Consider the following 14,972-nt stretch of genomic DNA (forward strand, 5'->3'; position numbering starts at 1 on the left):
CCCACTCCTTTAAGCACCAAGAAATCTGTTTGTAGCTGTGTTCACAGTAGCTGGAATTATACCTGGCAATGGCAGGTAATCAATAAACATATAATTTTTATTTTGTTTAATGAATTTCAGTAGAGGTACTGAAATTACGTAAAATTATTCCATACATCTGAAAATTAATTACTGATTCACTCCATGAATTTATTAGATCACATATAATTTTTATGAATGGAGGCCTAGGAAGATAGCATTGCTATTGATTTTTTTCTCTGCTACAAAATCTTATCCTATGGTATAATGAGAAAGCCAACAAAGGTAGCTTATCTTCTTTACAGGCAAATTATAAATAAATAACAACCAAAAATATTTGTACTTTTGCTTGGCCGGCCTCCCCAGACATTACCTAGTGACCTGTTAGTTTCTGCATTGCAGGCTACGTGTGCGTGTATGTGTGTGTTTGAGTTTATACTCACCCATGAACTTGGTACATTGTTCTTAATGGGTTAACATTCAGCACCAACTTAAATGAGCAACAACAAAAACACCACAGAATATCAAGAGGCATGGACACAACTTCAGTTTTGTTGACTGACTTAACAGAATATCACCCAGGCAAGACTTGTCCTCTGTCCATTATTAACTGAAAAGTGTAAGTCCTTGCTTTGAGGCCATATTTCCTGCTGCCTCAACACCACCTTCATAAACCTTCATGGATGCTTTGAAAAATGGAAGCTCTCTTAATTTTCAGTATATTATCGTTTATCTATAGTTAAGGTGGCTCCGAATTTCTTACTTTCTTAGTTGTAACAAGTAGCCTAGAACAAATGTTCTCAGACACATAACAAGGGAGAAATTCAAGCAAGCCATCACAAAATCCCAAACATGGAAAATAAACCCTGTAATCAAAACCAAGAGATTGAAGGAAATAGCTTAATGGGTCAACCATGTGGTAGAAACACGAACTACAAGCAAGAACTGAAATAAAATTCCAAACAGCCAGGTACCACTAAAAACTTTCAAGACTGGGGCCTGGGGAGGCAGCGGTCACTGTCCCTCTCTGAAACACTCACATCACTATCTGCTGTCCGTCATCTCTGGCTGAGGTCAGGGGAGGGAAGGGAGGCCGGTGAATTCTAAGGGCTCTAAGGCTCACAGAGCAAATAGGGTTCCAGCCTTGTGGAACCACAGGATTTCTCTGGAACCTCCTGCTCCAACCACCTATTGCACACGTCAGTAGAGCAGAGCAGAGTCAGGGCAGGGCCCTGAACCCTCAGTAGCAGCACATCTGCACACTTGCTTTCTGCTTCAAACTCGATGTTCAATATTTCAACCCTCTGCTATGATGTTTGAAATCATACCTCACCTGACTGGCTTCTATTTGTCATACTTCATGGAAGAACCCAGAAGTCAGAGACTACCAGATGCTTGTGTTAGGCAAATTTCCTCCCTTTCTATTAGCCAGTAAAAAGAAGGTTGTGACTCTGGGTCCTGAGCCATACAGAATACATAAAGCCCGGTGAGAGACTGGAAGCGAGAGCTCTGTAAGAGTCATCTTTTCTATTCTTTTACTTACTGCCAAAGCAACAAACAGCACTCGGTTCTAGATTTAAAAACCACCACATCTACTGCTCCCACTGACCCCAGGTGACACAGGACTGGGACATTATTGTAACATAACCAGGCACAGACTCTGCTGCTGTAATTGTATGCATGTGGGCTTGTTCCAGTGAGGCAGGCCTAGAACCGAGAAAAGGAAGACAAGGCTCCCTCCTGTCTGCAGGGGTTCTGTCAACTCCCTGAGGAAGGGCCCACATCTCTTGCTCACCACAACCCCCTAGCTTCTAGCACAGTGCTCACCTGTGCATGGTTATGCCTCATGAATTGTTCAGGGCCCGAAGGAATGAAAGGATGGATGACGTCTTATTGACTGCTGTGTACCCAGGGCTAGATGGGTATGTGAGGTGGCAGATGCAGAGGGAACATATGCTGAACATTGAATAACTGAGCACCTTTATCCAAAGACCCTACAAAGATTGTGACTAGATGAAAAGAAATATACATGAACCACAGTGCAGTCCCCACATCATTACTTCTGCACTTTCTGAAGCCGCATAAGCAGATTGGGGAGAGGGATAAAAATTCTGTTCAATCGAGGTGAACACTCCAGCCTCCTCTGTGGTTCTTAAATGCCTTCGTGGCGACCCAGTTAGCTGCCCCAGACTCTGCACCGTAAGACCTGTGTGCATGGCCCTAACCATTTCTGCAGTCACTTTCTGCACAGCTAAATTATTACAACCTATTCTATTAATTGGTCATGTCTAAACCACTGCAGTGATGAAGAGTGCCAAAGTGACTCCTTTATATGTGACAGACAAATACATAGATAGATAGATAGGATAAATGATACAGAGATCATGACTGGATGGACACATGATGGAATGAAAGAAAGATAGACCAATAGATTAGGAGGCTACATGGGTGGATGATAAAAAGATGGATGGATAGGTGGGTGGGTGGGGTGAGGTGGGACTAGGTGGGTATACACACGGGTATCTGTATTTTATGCATCAGTAACGATATTTCTGTCTTGAGAAGCAGAAGTTCCATCTAGTCTTACTTATTTTATCTCATTGCTCTATTCCATTACATGCAGACTGATTCTGAAGTTAGCTTGATTGAGTGCACAGGTCTCAAATCAGAGTCTCAGGCACTGTCAACTAAATGGGACAAAGTTCTGTCAGAGGAATGAGTAAGGCATGGAAGCTGAGCACTTCAGCAAGCTTCCTGAGTGTTTGGGGTTCAGGCTGCTTTCTCTGAAGGCTTCCTTTAAGCATCAGAAAGAAGAAAAATGGGAGCAGAACATCAGGTACTCTGTTTTTATAGAAAGTACACAACTGACAATTTTCCCTCTATAAAAGTTCATCCCTTAAATGACTGACCCATGATGCCAAAAAGCAGCTGGTAAAACGCAGGTCATTTCTGCTGCCAAACCAGCATTTCCACAGCAACTACCAGCTTCACACATCATACGGTGGCGAGCAAAATGTGAACACGAACTCCTAGAGATTATGCCCCTGGAAATGACAGGTTTCTCTTTTTTGTTAAAAACAGAGGTTACATACTGGCAAATAACTTAAGCCAAATAATCCTTAAGAAGAACCATGGATGCTCCCCGCTCTCTGTAATCTGCCAGGGACATTATCCTGCTTTGCTCCCTTCACATCCATGGCCTTTAGAGTCTCAATAAACACAGCCTCTACCATTCTTCCTGAGCTGGTGTTTTCAAGAGTCGTTTCTGCCAGCAGGACTTGGTTGGTGTTCTCCCATTTCATCACATGTCTATCAGAAGATGGACTTTTCATGGCAGAACACAATGTCATGAGTAAATATATTAGTAGATGTTCTGCTCTCTCTTCTATTGTACTCAGGCTGCTCACTCATTTAACGTCTCTTTCACACATGGACATGGCCACATAACACCTGCCTTATTTCACTGGATATAAAGTAAGTATCACAGAGCTGGTGAATAAGAAGACTGCATATAAAGTATAAAACAGAAACTTCCTGAGACCTTTGTGAATGGCCAGTAAGAATGATGCTAACAATCCCTGAGGTGTGGGAGGCTTGTGATACCAAAACCTCGTACACTTGCCAAGAGCTCACGGAGATATGTAGTCCACGCATGTATTTGGGAGACCTTGGCATTACTGGGGAAGGTGTGTGGGTGGAAGTATTTGGGATAGAAAAGAACAGTCTCAGGGATCACACTGAGCATATGGATTTGATTTATGAAAACCACCAGCCCTTACTGCCTGTGCTTACAGGTCCTATCCTCCACACAGCAGGCTTCCCAGGTCCCACAGAAATGCCCAGCACCCCAAAGGGGCATCAGGGGGTTCACAACCCCTGCCCTGGCCCAGGGCTGCTTTTTCTGAGTTTCCTTATTTATGCGGGATGACTGAACTCGACTGGGCTGTCTACTGGCTCCAGCTCTAGCTCCTCAGAGGTCACCGACCTCCCGAGGTCAGTCGTAGCTCTTAGTCCCTCCAAACCTCACTCAGGTCCAATGTTCAGCACACTCACTGACCAGAAGGTGAACGAGGACATGAATTAATGACCACTTTTGCCAAAAAAAAATCACTTTTGCCATCAACTGCTCTCTGGGACACCACTGCCCTCTCAGAGTTCAGGGCTCCTCTTCCCTCTCTGCACTAAGCTCCCCGCAGGCCGGCTCTGCACCCAAACCCACAGATGCTATCTATTTCCAACAGACTGAATGGAGAGAAGGCACTATCACTTCACATTTCCCAAAGATATAAAACCTGTAACTGCTACCACCACCGATGGCCTGAAAAAGCAAGCATACTCTGTCTTTGCTCCAATTACCTCATTCTCTTGAAGCAAAAGGAAATTTGAAACCACACAGAGGTTCTGGTGCTGAAGGGAGAGCATTAGCATAAATATTGGCTTAGCAGAACTTACATTTTTCTTGCACTCCCAGAACTGAAGTGCTTGCTTATTTTTTTTTTTTTTTCCTTCCTGCCTCATGCATTTTCCGAACATCAGCAAAAAACTAGTTTTGTCATCAGAACACTGCTCTGGCCTGGCTTTTAAATCTGGCTGCTGGCACCTATTGGAGAATTGATCAGGGATAACTACTTTTGCGTAAAAAAATCATGTAGTTAAAGTAAAATACAAACTCTAAAGAGATTGGAACCTAAGGTCATCTTGTTTGTTAACAGAGCCAGCAGGTGACTGGGATGTGCAACAATGTAAAATGGTCTTGCAGGCAGCTTCAAAGAAATCTGTCAGCTCACTGTATTTTTATCAGCTTCCATGTTCTGTTCTCATCACTTACAACAGAAACAGGCACAATTCAGGCCGACAGCAACACGGTAGCAAAATGCCCTAGAAGCACTGGGAGGCTGAAAAGTCAATTCTCGGTCCAGGGGGTCTTAGTTTATATTGTGACAGAAATTCTTACAGGTGCTCCTGATGGGAGTCCTTTGATCGAGTCTAACCTCTGTAAGGATCTACGTCTGTGCGGGTTTAGAGCTGGAGTTAACCAGTGGTGCTACCATTTGCCCACATTGCTGCATCCTTTCAGAGGTATCCCCAAAAGATGGGATTCTTTTCTAAATACAACACTCTTTTTTACCTGTGAATTATCCCCAGTCTAAGGACCTCCCTATTCTCCAGCCACACATGACCATCTTCTTTTCCCAGACTCCACCTTGAACTTCCACCTGTGCGGTCTTCTCCATGCTGTGGTTCAAGGTTCTACACTTCCTTTGCCTGAGCCAGAGCAAGTGTCACTTGCCATGTAGTTGTCACTTCCTCCTTATGCTCCCAGAACACTTTGGCTCTATTGTGTATTCACCCTAATGCACATCAAGCTGCAAACCATGTCATCTGCCCAACAGGAACATGAAACCCGAACAGGAAGAGGGCAGAGGATTTTTTGTCCTATTACTACATGCAGTGCCTGGCTCCTCCAAGTTGCCTAACAAATAACTGTTCAATGGATAAAGGAATTGTTGTGCCCAAGGAATTAAAACACATTCATCATAGTCCAGTAGCAATAAAAAAGATACATGTAATGTCCTTTTTCTTAAGAAAAAGCATTAATGTGTGTGAAAAAAGCAGAGAGTTCAAGAACAGTCTGGAAATGGTTCCAAAATTTTACCTGTCTCCAAACACTATCTGGGGCTAAGCTATAAAAATGAAACAGAAGAAAATCCCCATCAGCATAATTAGGATTCACCTTTACCTGTAGGTTGCTTCCCAAAGGTGGGAAAAGAAATGGGAAATACCACCATCAAAGTGATGAGCAGCCTGGGCTTTGCCTGGATGCAGCCAGAGCACCAAATTCACGCCAGTGCCCAGAGACCAGGAGCATTCTTCACACACCTTCCAAGGGCAAGTGCTGTATTAGATACAGCTCTGCATAGCCGCTGAGGAGCATCCATTCTTAACAACGCCCTCCATCATCTCAGGAAGCCCTTTCTTTTGCCCTTCCAGGCTTACTTTACCTCGTCAGGGAAACCCTCACATGCCAGCTCAGACCCTCACTCCACACACAACCGATCCTTCCTCCTTTGTTCAAACCTAGTGCAACGACTCCCCTGATTAGATGATTGTATCTACACCCCTCCTGCTTGACTGTGATGTTTCATGGGCACAAACACCGTTCTCCATCTTCGTATGACCAGCTTCCAGCCCACAGGATTAAAAGACAGGAGGTGTGTGGTGTCACCTGAATTGACTCACGTTTCTATTTTCTCCTTCAGAAATTGCACCTACCCCTTAAACACCCTGTGGGAATAAGGCAAATGTGATTCTGAATGCAGCTTACCTCTTTAAGAACCAGCACACATTTGCCTGGTCCCACGGACTGAGGTAGCTCTGCGATTCTCCCCTTGTTTAGGTAAGGGCCTGAGAAACACCTGTGATTGATGAAAAGCTGAGGACAGCAGTATTTCCCATTGACAGTACCTGTGGGGAAGAGCAACACAGCTGATGCTTCAGGAACCAACACAAAGCTCGCTTTACCCACTTAGCTGGCAAACCTACCCAGAGGTACACTGTGTCTTAATAGCAGAACACTTTATAGACACAGTAATATCTTAGAAATTCTGATTATTTTTCTACCATGTAAAATAAATTATATGTTTACCATGCAGTATTCAAGGCACAAAAAATGCAAAAAATAAAACAATGCTAACTAAGGTATCAGGAGGAGGCTTAAGGAAAACAAACAAACAAACAAACAAACCACACACAGCTAAATTCACGTGTGTCTGACCCCAGAAACTCCTCCCAGAGGCAAACACTACCTGGCACTGGGCTTTATCATTCTATAAATTCTACTACACACAGATACATGCATGTGTGTAACAACAAGCAATATATATGTTTTAAACATTCCCTAAATGGTTTTTGGTAATATTCTGTTTGTTCAACATGAAGTTTCTGAGATCCACCCAAGTTGGTAAATGATTATCCCAAACATTCATTCATTTTTCATTTCTGCGTATTATTCCATTGTAGAAATATATTACAACTGAGGTTTCCATTCTCAATTAAGTTGCTTCCACTTTCTCAACGTTACCAACAGTGTTTTAATGAATACAACTGTAAAAATCTACTTCTTCTCCTGGACCAGAGAGTCTTCCAAGTATATAAGAAGGAATAATAAAGATACACAACCATGGGATCTGCCTAGCTTTAGTTTTACTAGATATGGCCGAATTACTTCCCAGTGATACCCAAATCGATATGTGACTCAGCACTGTGTGAGAGTTCCTGGTCTCCCACAGCCAGGCCAACAGTAGGTATTGGGCGTCTTCATTTTGCCAATCTGATGAATGTGAAATGTTCCTACTACTGGTCAAATTTGCATTTTCCTCATTAGTCTTTCAACTTAGAAGGTGAACAGGGAAAAGTTGTTGGCCTAGCTGTAGCTAGAGATTCTGTGGGCAAAAAGAAGAATAACTAAATGATAAGATACCACTCTAAACTCCTCGATGCTTAAAAAAAAAAAATGAGGCTTCACTTTCAGCTAAGAGACTCATGCTCTCCCAAAGTTGCTCCAAGCTAAGCTGTACTCACAGTGGTATATTCTTTATAAAAACTGTTATAAGATGGCAATTTAACAGTCCAGGAAGTTTTGTTCTCATAGAATGTCAACTAAAAACCAGTAGGTAAGAAGGGAGAAATATGAGTTTCTGGATATAGACAAAAGGAGTAAAGTAACAATTACAGACTCTGAAAGAGTAGCAGACATGGCTCTTTTAAAACCATTTTGAAGTTTGAATTCTATACAACAGGCAAAAAAAAAAAAAAAAATTAAGTCCACAACTGCATTTACATGGAAATTCTGGGTAGGATTACTCTGCCCAGACTTTTAGGAAAAACAATTTTAGTAAGCCTGCACATAAAACTGCTCTCTTTACAGAGAAGATCCCTTCAATGAATAGTTTTTCCATATCATATAGGTTTTAATCCCAAAATTGAGAGCAGGTTTCATTCTGACTAGAAAATATAATTGTTAATCAAATATATTACTTAATGTATCAACTTGTCTATAATCAGGTTTGTGGTCAAAGGGTAATTCATTTTCGCATTTTCAAAGATTACTATAAGATGCAGGACTTTATATATTAAAAAACATATTATTCACAGTCAGTTATTCAACCACAGAGGGTTTTAAGGAACAATTCTAAAGTCTGCAGGGACTTCAGTATTAACCACTAATGTAAAAATGCAAGTGGAACTGACATAAAATATCAAAAAGGAATGCCTAATAATGATTACTTTCAACTCCTTTTTATACATTATTTTCCATGATACACAGACTTAATTGGGCTCAGAATTTCTCTGTAGCACATGGACCCTTTTCCTGTAAGCCAAGAGAACTGTCTAGAGCTATTTACCAAGAAGCAGAAGAGGCACAAAGAATTTAGCTTAGAAAAAGCCTTTTTTTTAAGAGTAGTTATATGTTAATAAGTAGCAACAGAGTAAAAGAGAACAGGCTCAAAGCCAAGATAGTTTCATATTGATCTAAAATTATGTGCACATCTCCACTCATAACCACAAATTGGGAAGTGACAGAGAGCCCTAAATAGGCTCATTTACCTGTGGTGTCCAGGGAAGGGAATAAACAAAGGTCATGAGGTATTTTCTCAACAGGCACTGACGATGGCAATCTGTTGATAAAGAAAATAAAACTTTCATGGGTCACACACTGTAGGAGAAACCATTCCATTCCAGTCTTTTTATAATGTAAAGTGACTGTTGAAGAAATCTAAGCTAAGAGTCTAGTAAAATAGGATGTATGCATCTAGGAGCAACATCAGAAAGAACACATAAAAAAGATCATTTAGAGAGATTGTTCTCAATTCCTGTAATAACACTAAGACACCTGACCCTTGAGCAGTCATCACTTGTTGATGAGGTTCTTCTAGGTCATGGGCTGGTCTCTTGTTATAGAATTATAATAACGTCTTTAATTATATTTTGGACACGAAGAAATATCAACTTACATTCATTTTAATTACAGTCAGATTTCTTTTTAATGTCTAAATAAAAACCACTTTCTGGGGACCTTTGATTTCTGGAGACTGTGTTTGGATAGGTCATGGCCACACTGAAAACAAGACCTTCAGGGAAAACCTATGAACTGATGATTCTTAAAATGTGAAGGAGGCTTATTTTAGGACAAAAGTATGTTATAATTCAGTAAAAAGTTGCTGAATAAATATAAAAAGATGTAGCCTTAGTGGGGAAAAAAGTAGAACATGTCTCATAGCGGTATCCAGGTTGGTTTGGTAGAAACCACAGTTGAAAAGCTACGTAAAGTCAAAGTGAACCAATATGAAAGATACTAGTTGGGCCATCTACAACACTGGTTCTCAAAGTCACTTGGGACCTTGTCAGACATGCAGATGCTCGGGCTCCACTGCAGACAGGCTGAGTCAGAAATTTTGGAGACAAGAGCATAGCAATCTGTGTTTGACTAGTGGTCTATGTAACTGACCCATGGACTGCAAATTTAGGAGTTATCAATTCAAATTTAGATTCAATGATGAAACTATTTTCTTATTTATTCTTTATTTCATTGTTATCCAGATAAAATTGGAATCAGATTATTAGCCTGATATACTGTTTAGAAATAAATATGTAAGAAATACCCACAAAACTGTTATCCACATTCCAATAGCAATGCAGTTATTATTCAATTTCATTTGATTTAAATTTGGGTACATTTAAAAAAAACGCTGTTTTTAATTTCATTTCCATCAGTATATTATGAAAACAAAAAGACTTGACAAGGAGTATGTATTTTAGTATATTTCAGATATTTTCCAATATATAAAAACACTACCCAGTTACAAGTTTCCGAAAACATATTGCTGACATCTACACACACAACCTAAACACTCTCCTTCCTCATAAAATTACAATACAATTGAAACATGCAATAATCTATATTTATTCAACAATGTAGGGCCTACAAATTTTATACATGGAATCTAATTTAGCTGTCCTAAAATCCCTGAGAAATGGGTATTTTACAAATAAGGGTGTTTCAGATGCAAAAAACTAAACCAACTTGCCAAAGTTCACCCAGCCGGAAGTCTCTGCCCACCAGGCCTGGCCATGACTAGTGACGGGAAGCATGCTTGGTGGGGCTGCCTGGCCTCTCGGGCAAACCACCATTACAGAGAGCCATTACTAGTAACGTGTAAGACTGGGGTGCCCTCCGGGTAGCTGACGTGGAATCAAAGTGAGAAGTTACAATCTGGAATAGAAGTCCCTTTAGAAGAAGGCCCTGTGTCCCACACAAAATACATGCATTAAATCACAGTAGATATGTTTTACTGTCATCTTTAGTACTGTGCTCAGTGTTAACTCTCTAACTACAACAGCCATGCTTCCCATCCTCTATAAAGACACTCCATAGGTTATTACATAGTTTTTGAAAACTGAACAACAAAAAAGGAAAAGAAAAACTTACTGTTTTTCTGGTTGCACAACGGCAATCTTTCTCTTCTTTTGTGCTGTAAACAGGTAAAATAAGAAAAGAAAAGAAAATCAATGTGGCTAGCTAGTTGGGTAAAAGCATTCTTAAAAACGGCTTGGTATAAAACTGTCAGAGTTAAAGCAGCAACTTAAATACTGGAAGTTATTTCATTCATGCCACAATTTTATCTTAATTTCTTCTGGCATAAAATAAGACTTTGATATAAGAAACAAGGTCTAAATAGAATTTAGTACATTTAATCTTATCACTACACACTGTCTACTTCATTTTAAAATTTGATTTTAATACAAAAGTAGCACACATGTCATACCTCACATGAACACACCTGATAAAATAAACTGTTGCAAGCACAATGATCCAGATGACTTTTTTCCCAAAGAAAGTGTGATAAGTCAAATAATATTGCCATAATGGCTATTTCCAAATTAGGATAAGAGGCATGTTTTTAAACTAAAATATTTTATTATTAAAAGGAGGATTGGTGCCTAGCAAATATGTCTGTCAAATATTAACATAAACCAGTCAATGATAATTTTTTGGAAACGAACATTTCCAGTTCATATTTATAACCAGTTAGAACTCTCTTAACAAAGATGGTCCAGAGTTTCTGGCATCCATTAATTTTGACACAGATACTCTTGAATCTTCCAACAAAAGCATAAATTAATCACAACAAAACTTCAAAAGCTGTCAAGAGTTTGGTGGGTTCAGACTTAGAGGAAAAAATTTTTTAAAGGCCTTGAGATTGAAATAATTATTCTGAGATCAAAATTTTAAAGTAGGGCGAAGATAATATTCTCACTGGATCAGACTCATTGAGCAGTATGATACTTATGGGAAAAGAATTCCTTAAAATCCACTTTTGTCTACAATCAGAGCTACCTTCTTTATTTCACACAACATCTCACTGTACTCTTAATGAATATCGAATAGGAGGACTCTAGGTTCCCTTCAAAATCTGCTGACATTAGGAAATGAAAAGCCAACTGTGAGATGTAACTTTCTTTATAGCAATATTCTGAGATTTTACATAAGGGTGCCATATAGCAAATTCAGTATACACATAGTGTACATTCTGGCGTACTGCTAAAAAGAAGTAAAACTAGCATATAAATTACATTAAAAATATGAAAAATAGCCTTGGCCATTGTGGCTCAGTTGGTTGGAGATTCATCCCATAGACCGAAAGATTAAGAGTTCAATTTCCATTTAGGGCACTTACCTAGGTTGTGGGTTCGATCCCCAGGCAAAGCACATATGAGAGGGCAATCAATCAATGTTTCTCTCACATTGACACCTCTCTCTCTCTCTTTCTCTCTCTCTCTCTCACTCTCTCCTTCTTTCTTTGTTTTTCTCTCCCTCTCTCTCTCCAAGCAATCAAAAAATGTCCTCGGGTGAGGATAAAAAATATTTTAAAATATATGAGAAATATAATCTATTTCATAAAAATTAAAACCCCTTGTCTTTAAGGACTCATAATTTTAAATAATATCTTTGATACACTTATGTGAAATAATTAATGCCAAGATTTATTAGGTTTGAGGATTTTTAAGTGGTGTCTTTTCAAGATAATGACCTATAAAATGTGTGTTAAAACACACTATTGTATATATTTAAGTATGTTGGCTTGTTTAACTACTAATAGCGTTGTTGTTTTTCTCCAACTAATATTGTTTTAATTTGGTATTTCTGTGATCAAAGGATGTTATGTAACGCTCTTGTCAAAATACTGTTGAAACTTCACTGGTTAGTTAATGTTAAGAATAAGTGAGTGTGTATATATATGTCACTAAATTACTGGGACCAATTATGACTCTTTTGGGGTAAACCTCATGAGAAAAACTAGCCCTTTTCCAGATGTGATAATATAAAAAATATAGTATTTAGTTTAAGTTTTAAATCAAAATAATGATTTATATACAAAACAGAGTAAATTTTTCAGATATTTTATCTTTGCCTCTCTATGACATTCAGTTGTCTCATCATTGTTACTTAGTTTGTCAACCTGTGAAATGTTCATCTCATGCAGACATTTAAAGGGTAAATGAGATTTTTAAAAACTTGGTGCTCTGTGGGAAATCTAAAACCTTTTCTGTTTTGACAGCTTGGTTATATTATCTTTACAAAACTGCCTATATATTCACCCAGCTCCAGAGGTTATCCATCTCAGCTCCAAACTAGGTGATACTTACAGACGGTTTTGTGCGGTGTGGTCAAAGGGTACGAATTTGCTTCACACCAGCCCACTGGGAAGATGTCCATGGACTCAACATCAACAATAAACTCTGGAGCAGGAGTCTGCAGACCTGCATGAAAAGCCAAGGCAACAGATACAAACAGGTTTTACCAAAAGAGACTCTGAGGAATAAAGGAAAATACTGAGCATCCCTGAGACTGAGGAAAGCATTCTCCTGGACAGTAAACAAAAGGCCAACAGAGATAAATGTTTGAAATACAAAACAGCAAGAGTACAAGGAGTTCAAATAGAGTGGGAGTTATGAAAAGAGAGACATTTCCCACTGAAACTGGAAGTAGCCTAGGAAGAAGACTGTTCCTTTCCCAAGAATAGCTTTGAAATTAAAGAAATGTGGCTGAGCTTGGGCTGGGGGCCACAGGGCACAGGCTTAAGCCACCAAGACATTCTTCACCCAACACCAAGCAAAGGTCAACCTTTAATGAAAGTTAAACGTGACTGTTAAAAAGAAATAGTAAGACTCTATAACACCAGTTATGAGCAGTGGGCACAGAAAACACAATATCTCTAGGGAACATGTTCCCATATAAGTTGGATTGGAGTTACTTTTTTTGAACTCAGTTTGTGGCCTGCAGATTTTTGCTGTGTCACACAAAAGTCATTTATGTAGTTCTGTCCTTTTAGTGGGGATCTGCCTGCCTCCTCTTTCATAATCATAATGCCCTGTGATAAATGATCATCACAGCTGGGACTCTGAAAAAGAAGAGATCTGGATATAGTAGCTAAAGTTTTCAGGAGCCCTAGCTACTGAGAGAATAAATATGGAACCCAGAAAACTAGCGAAAAAAAGAAAATTCTACTTGGAATTAATAGTTCTTTAAGAGAACACTTTGAATGTACTCTTGAACGGACCAAGAATGAAAAGATAAAGGCTCTGTTAATAGACAGTGACTTAATTGAGTCTGACCACATAATATTGCTTTGTTTTGGTTTCTTCACTGAGAACCAAGATGAAAGTAACATAGTAGAGCCCCTCATACATCCAGGTCATCACACAACATCTGATAAATTTTTAATCATATCACCTCAAAATACGTAACTTCATAAAGCTAAACACCAGCAAATACACAATGGTCCTAACCATTTTAACTCAGATGCTAGCTATAGCTATATTGGCTCCCGAACCTCTTAATTCTCATCCTAAAGTAGATATTGTGAAAACACTATGTTATTTGATAAATGTAGATTCCCAGATTAGTGTTAAACTAATATACTGGTGCATATAAAGTGCCCTGAACACTCTGAATGCAGATTCTAGTATATGTGTTGCCAAAGCAAGCACTTAATGCAGATTATGATATACACATTATCATTACCATTAGTCACTTTGAACTTTTGATTTGTTCTCAAAGAAAGCAATTATTGTGATCACCAATCTTAACTTACTTTTTGATTAATTCTCCTGTAATCTAAATGATATATAAGCTAAATAAATGCAACCATGTTTACAGGGATTATTTTTCAACATAATTGAATGAACAGAAATCTTTCCTGTCTCATACTACTCAGCTGTGAAAATTAATACACAGAACCTCATTTAAATTTTTTCATTGGTTCTGAGCAGTATGGTTCAGTGGGTTGAGCATTGTCCTACAAAGCACAAGGTCATCGGTTCGATTCCTGATCTGGGTACATGCTTGGGTTGCGGGCAAGGCAACTGACATATGTTTCTCTCACACATTGAAGTTTCCTTTCCTTTATTTCTTTCTCCCTTCCTCTCTCTTTAAAAATAAATAAAATGTTAATTGATCTTAGAGAGAGAGAGGAAAGGAGGGGGAAGAAAGAGAGAGAGAGACACATTGATTTGTTGTTCCACTTGTTTATGGATTCACTGCTTGGTTCTTGTATGTGCCCTGACCAGGGATTGAACCCACAACCTTGGTGTATCTGGATGATGCTCTAAACAACTAAGCTACCCAGCAGCACAAACAGAAACTTCATTTAAAAGGGAAGTTAGAAGAGAGAACTCTCATGCGAGTGTCACTCAGCAAGCACTGCTGACCCTAATAGGAAGAGACCCCAACAGGAAGATGTACCTCGCATCTCTAACAGGAGGTGGTATTACTACTGCACTACCTCATAAGGCGGAAGATTCTTCCTTGCCAAGTAATAGCTCAGCCAATGAGAAGTCACTATACTTCAAACCTTCAGTTGCCTACAATGGATTCTTCATTTAAAATGACC

General features: G+C 39.3%; 1 protein-coding gene across 2 annotated transcripts in view; it reads right to left on the reverse strand.

The window, feature by feature from the left end:
- The window catches only part of SFMBT2 (Scm like with four mbt domains 2), a 215,970-nt gene that overhangs the window by 24,618 nt on the left and 176,380 nt on the right, over nt 1-14,972 (reverse strand). For both annotated transcript variants that reach the window (XM_090268004.1, XM_090268003.1), the window contains exons 12-15: nt 12,727-12,840; nt 10,508-10,550; nt 8,626-8,696; nt 6,344-6,483 (exon numbers count right to left, since the gene is read on the reverse strand). In XM_090268004.1, the coding sequence (XP_090124130.1) occupies nt 6,344-6,483; nt 8,626-8,696; nt 10,508-10,550; nt 12,727-12,840 (368 nt within the window). The remainder of the gene's footprint in view (nt 1-6,343; nt 6,484-8,625; nt 8,697-10,507; nt 10,551-12,726; nt 12,841-14,972) is intronic.

This window comes from Furipterus horrens, unplaced genomic scaffold (genome assembly GCF_987537825.1).
Source record: "Furipterus horrens unplaced genomic scaffold, mFurHor1.1.pri manual_scaffold_2, whole genome shotgun sequence".
NCBI classification, from domain to species: Eukaryota; Metazoa; Chordata; class Mammalia; order Chiroptera; family Furipteridae; genus Furipterus; species Furipterus horrens.